The sequence below is a fragment of the Manacus candei genome, unplaced genomic scaffold (genome assembly GCF_025592945.1).
Source record: "Manacus candei isolate 608988 ecotype Guabito, Panama unplaced genomic scaffold, ASM2559294v1 h1tg000057l, whole genome shotgun sequence".
NCBI lineage: Eukaryota > Metazoa > Chordata > Aves > Passeriformes > Pipridae > Manacus > Manacus candei.
Window position 1 is genome coordinate 11,441,931 of NW_026138105.1, and position 14,453 is coordinate 11,456,383.

Sequence of the window (14,453 nt, forward strand, 5' to 3'; positions counted from 1 at the left end):
TCCAGCCTCCTGGAGAAGGACACCTCATGTCACTGCATCTTCTCACCCACCATCCATTCCTACAGGCATCCAGTACCACCTTCTGCTCTGACATGCCCCACGCCTGTTGCCGAGACCTTTAAGCTCAGCCAAGACTCAGCTGTGCAAATCTGACTGCTGCTAATACCAATAAATCCAAAGACCTGCAAAGTCTGACTTTACATCCAAAGGTTATGTTGATTTAAAACACCCGTGCAAGCTTCTTATTACAGTTTATAAATCCCAGCACAAAATCTGCATATCCATATTTCATATCCACTCTGCTTCAGGTTAGCAACAGAAAAAGGAATGACTGAACTCCCTCTTGGAAAAAGAATACTTAAAATGGCATGAAACAGGAAAGATTGTCCTTCTCTCTTTTTTTCCCTCAGTGAAAGCACATGATGGAATCATCATAAAGCTTCTCAGGTTAATCATCTAATTTGCCTTCCAAAAGAAACCCCCTTGGAATCTACACACCCATTTACATAAGAATTTTAAAAGACCTCTGAATTTATTCCTGAAATACTCATATTCAAATAACGTTCACTGACATTCAGAAACGTTGGGGTTCCTCTGGTGGAGCACCACTAATTAGCAACCAGATTCTTGGATGTGATGGAGATGGATACAACACAAGGAGGTGACAAAACTTGTAAGTTTTTAACTGTTGCCCACTTTGCTGGCCTTCCCTGGAACTGGGACGTTAATTATTTGTTAAATTAGATGGAGTAAAGCTGGAAAGAGCAGTTTACTACAGGCATTCAAGAGATGCACAATGAATATTACTCTGGGTATATAAAAAAAGGCATTGATGATTGTGCTAAAATAAAACCAACATCCTTACGGGCAATCCATCTGCAATCCCAGCAATCCATTTGCTGCGGTCTCTGTAAAATGCTGCAGTTCAAGCACCTAAAACTTCAATGGAAATCAAAGGCCAGGAAAATGCAGCAATGACAATGAGTGAAGGTGAAAGAACATCCGTATCAAAGAGAAACAGAGACTGGCAAATGCCTTTTAGTGCTCAGAGAGCCTCAAAATTGGAATGGGAGTATTTACAGCTCAGTTTAAACCTCCACTGAATCAAAAGCAGAACTGTGAGAAAGCCATGGCTTTTCCAGGGATAAAAACTGTCATATGGCACCTACTCTTAGCCAGGAGCATCTATCATCTTTATTCATGTAAGCAATCCTGCAGTGACTTACAACCTGGCTGTTCATTTACAAGGCTAAACACAAGCCTAAATGCCTCACTCCAGGTTTCCACATCCCTCGGTCTGAGCCAAAATCATCTCCCAAGGCAAATTCTGTCACTACAAGAGCTGAAAATAGAAATGGGGAGTCCTGCCTTTTGGTCCTGTGCCTTAATAAATCATGTCCTGTCCAAAAATTCCTCCTGATGGTGTCTCCCTGTGGTTTTGGCCACACCCAGCTCCATTCCCTCTCCCGCAGTTATGTTACTTGGATGAGCCTGGAGGATCCCTGAGCATCCATGTGGGTAGGAAACATTGGTTTTGGTCACCAGCTGGCTCCAAGGCAGGGATTGTCATGGTTTATAAACTTGTTAATAAATCATTATCAAAGGTCTGTGTGGGACAGCATCACCAGATCCTGTGCCTTCTCAGTGAACAGAGGTGATGCCTGTGTTCACAAGAAAACCTCTTCTCCTGCCTTCCTTCTATTTAGGCAGCACATCTCTAAGAAATAAGAGCAGGATATAGGTTCACATATATTTCCTCCTTCAACATCCACCACTTCTAAAATCACTTTCCACTCCAAGAGCTCCTCCAGCCTTTTGTTCTTGCTCGTAACAGACGGAGAGCAGAAGCAGCAGCATCTGTACCCAGTGCCCAGAGCCAGAGTCTTGATCCAAACCCATGAACTGCACGAATTTGAGTAGAAATGGGTTTTGTATGACATAACTTGCCCCTAGTCCAGCAAAGGATTGTGTATCTTCACACTTAGAAGCAAGAGTGAGCTTAAGAGCTTTTCTGGACTGAAGTCTCAAAGAACAAAAGCCATCTAGAAATACCAGGGAATGGAGATCAAGATCTGAACACTTACAGTGGGAAAAGAGTTAACTGCAAGGAATTGCTTGGGCTTTTTTACAGCCTGGCTCTAATAATTTAACTTACTCTGAATAAAAGCCTTATTAATAATAACAACTGCATACAAAGTTCTAGCTCCAGTGTTCCTCTTTGTCCTCACCCAGAATGAATCACTTGGAAACGCTTGTCTGCGTATTCTCCTCACCCTGCACACGCAGCCTCAGAGGAGCCAGATGTCTGGAGGAAAACCCAAAGTATTAATCAAGCCTGTGCACCTGCCAGAAGAGTCTGTTCCTGCTGGGATTCAGTGCTGCTGGGCTGAGGCTTTCTTTCAAAAAAATTTGGTGGGGAGAAACATGTTCATGCAGCTGCAGAAACAGCCCATGGGAGAGGATCCTAAAGCCCACGGTGCAATTAGAGTGCATTGGGAGGTAAATTAAGAGTATAAAATATTGGATATCTGAGTAATTCTTAAAACATCTGTGCAGCCATTTATTCAGAGCATGTTCATCGATTTTAATGTGAGGGAAAGTTGCTGTCTCATGCAATACCTGTATTATTCAGATTGAAATCTGAGCTCTGCCTCTGTTTCATCCCACAAGGTATTCCCCCAAAAGAGCCTCCACTGTCTCCCCACCTCTGAGGAATCACTGCTAGTGAGTACAGGAATACAAACCTTCCTAATCTAACCTTTATCTCTGTCTGAAGATCAAGCTATTTCTGTTTCTTAAGTCCTGCCTTTCTGCAACACCCCAAGAAAAATAAATTTCAGAAGTCAAGGAAACACTGTGTGGTTGGAGCATGCAGGAATCAAAATTTCCCTGGCTGAGGTCAAGCTGCTCTGGCTGACCTGGGCAAGTCACTTGACCTGACTTAACTGAGCTCTAAAACTGGGTTGAAAGCAAGAAGTCCCAGTAAAATGTAATGCTGCATCTCATCTAAACATTCCTCGAGGGAATGGGTTACACAAAAATAGGCTCTGGTCTAATTGCAGATAGGAAGATTGTCTTAAATCGTGCAGGGCTGGTTCCCGTGGCAGACAGGAATAGTAGCTGGTTTTTCAAAGGTCTGTCCCAGAAGCAGCAATTCAGCTGGAGCCTGAGGTTTCCCGCCCACCAAGGACAAGCTCCATCTCCCTGAGCTCCTCCAGCTTCGCTCCCCCATCTCTGACTTTGCACTAGTTCTGCAGCTCCCAGAACTACAGCACCTCAGAAACAAGCATCATCACCGAGAGCCTCTGCAGGCAGCTGCCAGCACAGAGGCTTGACAGCTCTCAGCAGCGGCATTAACTGTCCCAGACCCACATCAGGCAACTAAATAGCTCAAAATCCTCATGTTGCCCTTAAAAACTTCAATTTTCCCATGCCTCAGCCCATGGTTTGTGCTTCTGTAAAGGCAGGACCCCAGAGCTGTGTCCTTGGGCTCTCTCCCAGCAACAGCGAAGGAGAATGGCAAGAGATATTGGCAATGTTGAAGGCACTTGGATGTCCCAGACATTTCCCAGGGTCTATCCCCAGCTTCATCCCTCAGTAGTTAGAGGACAAGAAAGTGGTTTCTCAGAATCAGAGGCTAATGGATAACACAGAAGCAAAAAACACAAGTATTACCAAAGCCCTGCTAATTTCATTTGCTCACCGGTTTGTTTAATTAACAGAGACTTGGGGGAAAGAAAGAAATGTTTGCAAACTGCCTGTATAATATACCTAAGAGTTGTCAATTCCAACATCTGTTTAATTTTACCTCTCTTATTCCACTGGTGATCAGGAAGGAGCTCACAGCCAAGACCCAGGAGAGTTTGTTCACAGCCTTTTGATTTTAGTCCCCAGAAAACAATGATGCCCAAGCTGGGTAGAAAAGCATACCCAGAGGAATAATGGGAATGCTGCAATCAGCAGGACCATGTTCCCTCCTACTTACACCAGTGCAAAATAGTAATAATCCCCTGAAATCCAAAGGGGCTGCAATGCCACAAGAGAGGGTCCAGCTCAGCTGTATCCAAACCCTGCAATGCCTGAGAAACACTTGAGTTTGGCACAAGGGAAAACACAGGATTAAGTCCAACAACAAGAAATAAAAGGCCAGTGGTCAGTTTTGGAGCTCTGCATCCCTTCCCCAGGTTGGTAGGAGGGCATGATCCTCCATGGCAGAGGAGGCAGAATATGGCCCTGGTGCTTTCCATGTCTGTGAGGCTGCTCCTCTTGGGATGGGAACATTTTTGCCAGGAGCAGCCCCTGGGCCATGTGGACAGGCAGCCCAGAGGAGCTGCCTGGGGTGAAGGGATGCAGAACAAATTTGGATCTCCAGAGAGTTCAGCATTAAAAAGGCAGTGCTCTTTAGCCCTAAAAAATTGCTGAACCAGCCAGTTATACCACAAGAAGGGGAGAGAATCACCACAAGAAGGGGAGAGCTGCCAGTCAACTTCACCACTAGCAGAACTATTTTGGGGATCCTGGGAGCTGCAACTCTGAGTTCAAAGTCCTTTTGCACCAATCTCCCCCTCCATCAGCAAAGTTTCCCTGAGCAGTAGCCAAATTTGCCCCAGCCCTCTGCTCCCTGTGAGTGATGGGGACATCCTCCTGCCACCACTCACGTTGGCATCTTGTTGGCTCGAGGCAGAGAACGGCCAGCTCATGACATCTGCATGGACAGTGCTAGATCTACCAGGGCACAGCCTGTCTTTGCACCCTCACTGCTGCTCGTGGCTATGAACCACCAAGACACTGGCAGATGGGAATCAGGCTCAGACCAGCATCAATTACGTGGTGAATAAACCTCTAAGGCAACGGATGAGACTCACATGATTTTCATCAGATTTGCCAAAGGATAGAGAGCCAGTGAAGGGCAGCAAAGAGGAAAAGAACCTCTTTTCCTCTGCTTTTGCCCCTTGGAGGAGGCTGCCATGTGAGCTCGGCGGGGTTGGCACATGGCAGCCAGGCTGGGAAAGCCACGAGCTCACAGAAACCAGTTTTCCCAAGTTCCCCCGCACAGCAAATGACAGGTTTGTTCCCTCTTCTTATTTCCCTGTGCCAGTAAACACAACAATAAATAGCAAGCTGCAGGAGGCAGATGATTGTGTGGTGAAAGGTGGAAAACATCTAAAAATGATTTAAAGCAGGGAGGAGAATAGGAAGAGAGGGATGTGGATTATATTCTCTGAGGAGGAGGAGGAGCTGTTCGGCTCGTGAAAGGCAGCAGAGGCAGGGAAGGTTTTTCTGCCCGCCCTGCAGCTCTTTGCTCCAGGTTATGCTCAGGACCTCTGTGCAGGTCCCTCTTTGCAGGTCCCAGCCCTGGGATGGGACCCCACCAGCTCCAGCCCTGGGATGGGAGCAAGGGCAGCACTGCAGGTCTGGACCCTTTAAAAACTCATAAGGAACAGGGACACAGGGCATGGACACATTAAAGCTGAAAAGAGATTATCTAGCTGCCATTTCAACACGCTGGTAAATCAAAGTCGATGGAAGCCATATGCTCTGCTGGGAAGCATCCATCTCGTTGCCAGGGAAACATCCTTCCCATTTAAAATGGCAGGCAAAGGCTTGTGAAAACCTGTTTTTAACCCCCTTTTCTCAGGCACGATCCAAGTTCCCCAGCAGCTCCCCCAGCCCTGCAGCATCGTGCTGTACTGCTGCCTGGGAGAGCTGCTGCAGCTTAACCTGGGAACAGGAGAAGGAGATGGTGCCTCTCCATGAGGTCCTGAGGAAATCAGATCCAGCCTGACAACAGTGAGACCCTGCCTGCAATTCCCAGCTCACTCTCAACCCCTGGAAAATACAGGGGATTGATCACCTGCCTGGGTCACATCAAGCAGTTCCACTCAGGCATACAGAGATGTGCCCAGCTGTGGGGCAAGACAGTGCTACAGAGAGGGAATAACCAACAGCAGGACCATGGCCCGAGTTCCTGCTGCTCAAACACAGCCTCCTGCAAAGCAGCAGGTACCACCCGACTTCTTACAAGCAGTGAGCATGGATCTGACCTTGGGAATTACGGCAATCCGCAGCCAGGACTGCAGGCTCCCAGAAACCACAACGAACCAGAAGGATAAAGCAGCTGGTTGGAGTCTGCAGCTGGCCCTGGGTCTCCTGCTCTGCATCTGCACCTCCTCCTTGCTCCCTCTGAGCCCAAGGTACAGTCCTTGCTCTTAAAGGCTGGCTTGCCAAGGTCTCTGCCAGCTGAGGGAGGAGGAGGAAGTGGGGGTGTGGGAAGGGGCACTCCCAGAGCACAATCTGTAATTGGGCATCACAGAAATCACAGCTGCAACCACTCTTCAGCCTATTAACACTAATGAATTCGCATGGGATTTTGTTTTGAACAGAAGACATAAACCAGTGATCACATGGGTACTGGGACAAAGCTGGACATCCTCTTGTGAAGATGTTACTTCTCTTTGTTTACCTAAAACCTCAGCTTCTTGTGATTTTTTTTTTTCATGAATCACAGAATGGTTTGGGTCAGAAGGGATCTTAAAGATCATCTCATTCCAACCCTCCTGCCATCAGTAGAAATGCCACTCACTAGACCAGGTTGCTCCAAGCTCCTTCCAACCTGGCCTTGAATGCTTCCAGCCCTCCCCTCTTTTTTTTTTTTTAAACTCTTCTTATTTATTGTAAATCCCACAAGCAGATAAAGCCAAAATCAGCATCTTATATTCTGATAAGTAACTGTGCTTTAACAACCTTTATAATGGAGATCAGAGACAATATTTAATAATTCAAAGCTTAGGAAGGCCTGATGGGACAAGGATACATGCTGTCTGTATGGGAAATGGTTATTGCAGCTGGAGGAGGGAGAGGCTAGGGTTACAGTCTGGGGAGCAGGGATGCTGGATTTCATGCTGCAGGCATACTGTGTCACTGAATTCCTCCCTACCTCAGCTCCCAAACTGGAAAAGAGGGTAATGATTCCCCCCTGCACAGAGGGGCACAGCTGAGGTTAAGCCCAGGAGTAGTTCAAGGCATGCCCATGGCACTCAGCAAACAACAAATCCTTCTGGAGTAGAACAAACCCTGGCACAAAACCACTGCAAAGCACACCAGCAACCAAGGCTCAGATGGACCAGAGCCAACACAGCATCTTAAATGACAGCACAAAGCCACCCGGGAGCAGGCAGGAGCAGCGTCCTCCAGCACGTGACACCAGGGCATGCCCAGCACCAGAGCCAAGGTGTTCGTCCTCCCCCGTGTAACAGCTCAGGGCAGCTGCAACAGTCCCAAATCCCGTTCCCGGACGGTGGTTTGGCTCCGGACCCAGCGGCAGCAGCCGGTGCGGAGCCCGCGAGCAGACGCCGCAGCACGAATTCCCCATCAGGGCATCCTGCTCCTGCCAGAGCTGGGAAGGAGTCACCTTCACTCGGTGGCAACGGAGCCAAATCTCCCCGGCGACTCGTCAGCCGGCTCCGAGATACGCTCGGGCTGTCTGGGAATTATGTCACCGGGCACTCTAAGTACCAAATGGCCCTTTTATGATCCCGCACGCTCCCTCCCACCTCCTCCTTGGCTCGGAGCCTCGCGAGTGGTCAGTGCCGTGCGCTGAGGACACCGACAGCGACAAAAAGCAATGAATGGATAATAGCCAGGTAGTATTTGGAGTTACAGCATCATCAGCCTGCTGCTAAACCAGAGCAGGAGCAGCTCTCCATCCTGCTTGTGTAACCCGGCCTCACAGGACATTCCCTATAATTAGAGGGCCTTTCCCTGCAGTCCCACGGGGGCCATATTCTGAATTCATGAAGGAATGCTCAGAGCTGAGCTTCCTCTCTAGCACATTTTTTCAGTCTTCCCTAGAAACAGCAAAGAGCAAGAGGAAGCAGGAAGGAGGAGAAAAAAAAAAAGTTTAATTAATCTCCATTTAATTCCTGCTGCCTGTTAGCAAATGGAATGTAAGTGAGCAACCCCATCAGGTCTGTGCTTACCTCCCTGGGTTCTACCAGCCCCCTGTGTTATCCAGGTGGGGTTCACATCCCACTGGCCCACTGCAGCCAGAAAGGGAATGCTGTCACAGGTCAGGTTTAGCTCTGGCCACTTTTCCCAATACATCCCACAGGGATGTGGCAGCAGACTAAAGAGTCGCAGATGGGGAGGCAATTCATGAGCTTCATTAGTTCCTCTGGGATTTTTAACAGCCACTGGCTCCCATGTGGGGAAGAGCCAGAAGAGGAGGGCTAGGGAGAACTGAACTCCCTTTGGAGGTTCAGCCTGTTTCTCTACAGTGGGCTGGGATTTGGGCAGGTACTCTCTGCCAAGCACACACCCACAGCAGGCTGTTTGCTCTGCAGAGCATTTGCAAAGAGGGGCAGCAAAAAAGGCAAGTTCGATGAAGGTGCTCCCCAAGTTCTTGCACATGGATGGGTCAAGTCCAGGCAATGCTAAGCCCTGAAGGACTAGCAGGTCTCCTAGATCTGGCTTTTCCAAAGCACAGGGTGAAGATCTGAGGTTGGGATATGTCTCACCCACTTCTAGATGTCTACAGTAAAACAGTCCCATTCATTAGACTCTCATTACCTTTCCCTATACTCAACACCTCAAATCATTCCCTCCACTGTAAGGCTGGTTAAACCTTCACCAATTTAAGTTTCAGATCTACATGGTGTTAAACCTGACAGAGGGCAGGTTTAGATTAGATATTTCAAAGAAATCCTTCCCTGTGAGGGTGGTGAGGCCCTGGCACAGGCTGCCCAGAGAAGCTGTGGATGCCCCGTCACGGGAAATGTTTAAAGCCAGGTTGGACAGAGCTTGGAGCAACCTGATCTAGTGGAAGGTGGCCCTTTCCATGGAAGGGAGGGTGGAATGAGATGAGGTTTAAGGTCCCTTCCAACCCAATTCTACGATTTTGTTTATCACAGACTTAGATGGGAGATCTACTGATTCCCAGATTAACCCTCAGCAGCTCACTCTGTGCCATTTAGCACGACTCAGGATGCTCCCACCACCCACAAACACGCATCAGGGAGTGCAGGAGGGGCAGCTCAGAGAAGGATTCAAATTATATCTGATTTCTGCTGCAGAAAAGAAAAACATCAGCAGCAACAAAAGGTCAGTGCAGAAATTCTTCCTACCCCTCATTAGCTGATATTAGTGAGAAGCTGCTAATTAGGGATAGCATTAAAAACATTTAGATGTTTAAAGACAAAAATGTGGAGAAGAAAAATTCAATGCAAAATTCTCATAAATTACAAAGAGCTCAGGAAATTCCCTTTCTCTTTAGGTCTCTTTCCTTCCTTACAGGAATAGCCATAACTAAGAAAAAGACAACCACAGTGATGTGCATCCACTACCCACAAGAACCAAACCACGAGGTCACATTAACCAAGTTTCTCTAATGCTGATACAGATTAAATGCTTCATTCCCTCAGGCTGTGGAAACAGAGCCCTCATGAAGTGCCAGCAATTGAGTTCAAGACATAATGACATGAGGACTTGTCCCTCTGGCTCAGGGTGATGCTTAATTGGGTGTGAAGTCAGCTTTTGGATGCACATTGCCATCAGCACACTGGCTTCTCTGCAGCTCCCCAGAGAGGTGCTATATGATGGGCTCTCCTTCACCCCCAAATCCACATGCAGCAAGGCAGCTTTCTGCAAGGCCACCACACAACCTGCCTGTGAAAAGGCCCATCCTGGGAAAAATGACACAACGAAATTCCTGCAAACCTGGCAGCTCCAGCACTGGCAGTGTCTCCGAGGAGCCCCTCCACATTTGCCCATGGCACCTCCAGTCCCTGCTCTAATACCAGCAGGGAATTACAACCACTCAATATCTCACCTCTCCTAAGTAAGAAAAACCACAATGAGCAAAAACCCAACAGCATCAGCAAATCAACCTCTGGGAAGGAAAGAGGTTACAAATCACACCTACCCCTCCATCATGAGCCACTGTAGAGCAAGAGATACTCCTGGACAGGGACACCCAGCCCTCTGCATCCCATGAGCTGTCCCAGCAGCTGTAACACCCCGAGGTGGACAAATGTCCCATGCAAACTCCTACCCATGCTCGAAATGGCCATGCTCCTTCAGCCAGGAGAGACGGGATCAGCAGCACGAACCTTCCAAGTGATGGATCCAGTTTGAGGGTTGGTTTTGCTGCTCATTCAAGCCAGGAGTCTTTATATAGAGTCAGGGCAGGATCCAAAAGCGGAAGAGAGACACCCACTCCCGGGGAGTGTAACACACACACTGAAATAGCTCCCTGCCTAAGGAGATGACTCAGGAATCTCACTAGTCCTCAAAGCACGAATTATTGCTAATAAACCCCAGAAAACTTGGAGGAAGGCCCAGCTAGGGGTTAACTGGACATGATGTGGCATTTCCAGCCTTGCCAGACATGGAGGAAGAGGAAGGATGAGTAACCACAGAAAAAAAACCAATGTCCAACATTGATGCAATGGGCACACCAGCCTAAGCCCTTCCTGCAGTCTACCAGCCTCAAGACCAATGAGTTGACCTCGTTATTGGGGAGAGCTTTTGTTTTTCACTGCCCCATGTGGAAGCACTCAGGCTTAACCACCATATGGCTTGGAGTGGCAGGAGGCAACACAGCCTCACTCCCTGTTTGTCCAGCTATAATATACAGATATTTATATTTACCTCTTTTGCTCCCCTCTCGAGTGAAAGATGGAGTGCTCTTACATCCCTTATTACATTCTTCAGATCAGGTAACGAACCTCCCAGCAAGCATAAACTCAATTAATGGCCACTTTGAGACTCTGAGTTGTGCAAAAGCCCATAAACATGCAGGAGAAAGTCTCCCAGTGCTGTCATTTTGCTGCCACATATAACACTCGAACGGGAGAAAGTCAATAAGACCCATGCACAGCCCTCTACGTGCTGCATCTGTAATGAACAGCGAGATCACAGCAAACTGCCCCGCTGTGGGTGATCCATGTCCCCGGGAAGATGTGCCACCCTCATCCTCCCAGCCCAACATTAACTCTACTGAGATCTTCAGACCATGAGATTTCCCACTGAGATGAGCTGCCCCATGTCCCTGGCAGTCTGCTGTAGCCAAAGCCAACCCCAGCTTCCTCTGCAAACCCAAGGAGAAAAGTGGAGCAAAGATAACATTTACCAGCAGTGCCCCAACTACTTTATGCCTTTCATCTGTCTTGACTGTTCAGTACACCAAGTCTTATAGCATGGACTGGTTCTCTTTGACTTGATGCACAAAACAGAGGCTTGTAGACTTCTACTTCCATTAGGGGTGCTTGAACACTGATGTAATATTAACAGAGTATTATTTTCTTCTTTCTATTTATTTTAACTATTCTTTGACTGAATTTTTTCTTTTGCACCCCATATTAATTTTTCCCATCACATCAAACCAAAGCTGCAAGAAACACACACAGCAGGTACCCAGACACACACAAGAGACAGAAGAGGGGTATGTACACGAGTCACCTTTGAGGATTTCTGCTAGCTATTTTTTTTTTTTCCTGGGAATCATAATAACTTCATAGAGAGTGACAGCCCAGCTGTGGAAGCTGTGTTAGGATTGCCTGCCCTGCTGTGCTCATCCACTGCAGTGCGTGACAGCAGTTCCACTGCCACCCCAGCCATATTTTGCTGTGACACTGTCACCTCCCCAGGCTGGCAGAGCTCTAAATGAGAAAGCAGGACTTCCAGGCAGATCAGTGTTTGTTTACAAATGAGGAGTTTGTGAATCTCTGGGAAAGACCCTCCGGAAGGCAAAATCTCTGCCTCTTTCAATTCCGTCCTGAAGAGACCAAGCACCAGCCACGATGGATTGCCCGGATCCTCAGACAGAAAGAAGTTGCCTCCTAACTCAGTCATTCCCTCTGCCTGTCCTCTTGTTTCTTTTCCCTGTCCTACCCTCCCACAGGAGGCATTAAAAAAGGAGGATCTCTGAATGGGGACTGACCACCGGGTGCTCCCCTGCAAGAGCCAAAACACAACTGGAGCTGCTTAGGAACTACAGTCAGTATTAGTAAGGCTTGATTACTTTCTGATTTCCCCTGAGTCTTGGGTTGCAGGTCTACAAGAGCTGATCAGGGTTTGCTACAATGGTTCCTTTCTCAAAACCACTTCTCAAATGTGGCTGAGTAAACGTGGAGGTCAGATCCTGGTCATCCCATTTCAGTGTGGATCAGCCTCATCTCTCACCTTGACCTTACCTGGCGAGGAATCTACAGTGTAGTTCTGCCTCTGAACACCCCAGTTCCTACTGGGGCTGGAGGAAGGAGGTGGGAGATGCCTCAACTCACTCCAGTTTTCAGTTGGAAATCATGCCAGGCTTTGTCTTCTGTCCTCCTTGTCTGGATTCATCCCAACCAATTCTCCCCTAAGGTGTGCAAGGGAACTTAGGCTCCCTCTGCCATCAGCAGAGACCATTGGGCACCTCCAGAAGGCAAACCTGCCCACATTATCCTGCACTGAGTCTCTTATGGGATTTCCATAGGATTTTCAAAGGAATCCAGCTTGTATCTGAGCATCACCAAATTCAAGCTGAAAGCTCACTCCACCTGAAATGACTGGATGTTTTAAGTCCCCAAACAAACCAAGTGACTGCTCAGTCACAGCACTTGCAAAGCCAAGGCTGCTGCTGCACCCAACAGCCCCAGTGACTCTGATGGAGCTTTAAATCACCTCCCTAGAGCAGCAAGAGCAAGTGGTGAGAAGATTTCAGAGGTGTTCTTGCTTCTCACGCCTTGGAAAAGGCTGTCCTTTGACATCCAAGCCACTAAAAAAAGTCACTGGATGGATGTTTACCAACACCAAAGCTTTCCACACATCTAAAAAGTACATTAAGAGGCTGGAGTGATGCCCAAGAGAGACCAGAGAGTTCTGGAGGAATGCTCTGCACTCCCTCAGTTATTGACAGGTAGACTGTCAAGAAGCCCCGGGGCTGTAATAAAGCAGCTCTTGCCATCCCAGCCGGTGCCTTGGGAGAGATGCTCCCCATCAAACACTGTGAGTAATTATTTCAGTGCTTTAGAATAATTGCACATGACGCCCCCCAAACACCTCCACTGTAAGTGTCACAGGAGGCTGCATTTGCAGTTTACCCAGGAGAAGGCCAGGAGAACCAAGTGGGGAGCTGAGGTCACAGCAGACGAGCTGAACAAGTCAGATCAAGTGTCACACAACTTGTTTTTACTGGAGAAAATTTACATTTTTCTTTCAATATGGGTAGATGGGCATATCCATCAAGGGGCCACACTTAAATACCTACTCCTGCAGTCCAAGTGGGGCCATCTTTTGCCAGAGGTGACTGTCAGAATTTTTTTTTTGTCTTGCAACCTGATTAGGAGCCATTTAAATGTACAGTGGTGAAGGACCCAGCTGCACCAGCCAAACCACTGTGCTCAATGTCCTTCTGCACTACCTGGTTTTGCTGTCATGTGCTCACTAGTCAGATCAGCTTTCATCACAGGTCCCATCTAAAAACATTCAGGACACTCAGTTTAGACCACCACAACAATCTGGTTTTGCAACGTGGTTCCTTTTGAACCATTATTGCATTAAATATTGGACAAATATTGCATTATTCTGAAGCAATGTGTGGTGCTGGAGACTGTTCTGATGCACTGGTAACAGAGACCTCACACCAACAGGGACAGGCCACAGACAAAGTTTAATCCTTTGTAGGAATCACTCCCCACTTTTCTCAGCTCTCCTCTATCTGTTCCACAGGACATCACATAGCAGGAAAAAGGACTGGCACATCTCCCCATCACCACAACCTAAAGAGGAATCTGTTCCTCAAGAACTAAGAAACCAGCTAAACATTTGGGCTGCCTTAACAGGGATTATGAAGGGCTAAGTGTTTGCTACTTAAATCCCGTAAGTCAAACACTAAACTCAGGTGTTTTTATCGTTGTAAGCACCACTGGTGCCTAACTGACAGGCAAACCCTCTGCCCTGCCAAAGGAACCACAATTTCTTACCCTACTGATGTCCCTTCCTTCTGCTGCAATGCAAAAAAAAAATCAAGAAACCTGATTTTTGCTAACTGCATCTCTCAGCAGTGCCCATCTTCCCTTTAGTATATGATTTAGGGCTTGCTTTTCGGGTTATTTCCTCTTATAATAAATAATAAATTGAGCCGTAGCAAGACTCATCTGGTTGGGTGAGGTTTGTGCAGCACCAAAAGGAGGTCACCCAGGGGATCAGCTTGTTTTTCGTTTCCTTAATGTCAGTGTGGGGTGAGTGTGACGCCTGGAACGTGACACATTAGAGTGACTGAAATCAGGTTGCTCCCACCAAGCTCTGACTAAGCTGGGGAGGAGCTCGTGAGGCTTCACACTGGGAGGGTCCCCCTGGCCCCTCAGGAGGACACAACCACTCGGCTGAGGGCACCAGCCCTGCAGGTCAAAGCCCAGCACACCCATGAAGCTCAGCACCGGTGGGAGATCTGTGCTTGCTCCTTCACCCCA

General features: G+C 47.8%; 1 protein-coding gene across 9 annotated transcripts in view; it reads right to left on the bottom strand.

Annotated features, from left to right (window-relative positions):
- KCNQ2 (potassium voltage-gated channel subfamily Q member 2) overlaps positions 1-14,453 on the bottom strand; it is a 74,598-nt gene that overhangs the window by 55,163 nt on the left and 4,982 nt on the right. The window contains exon 1 of one of the 9 annotated variants that reach the window (XM_051803396.1): positions 4,866-4,966. The exons of the other annotated variants lie outside the window; for them this stretch is intronic. Coding sequence (XP_051659356.1) covers positions 4,866-4,876 — 11 coding nt within the window. The 5' untranslated portion in view covers positions 4,877-4,966. Of the gene's footprint in view, positions 1-4,865; positions 4,967-14,453 lie in introns of those variants that run through there. 9 annotated transcript variants of the gene reach the window in all.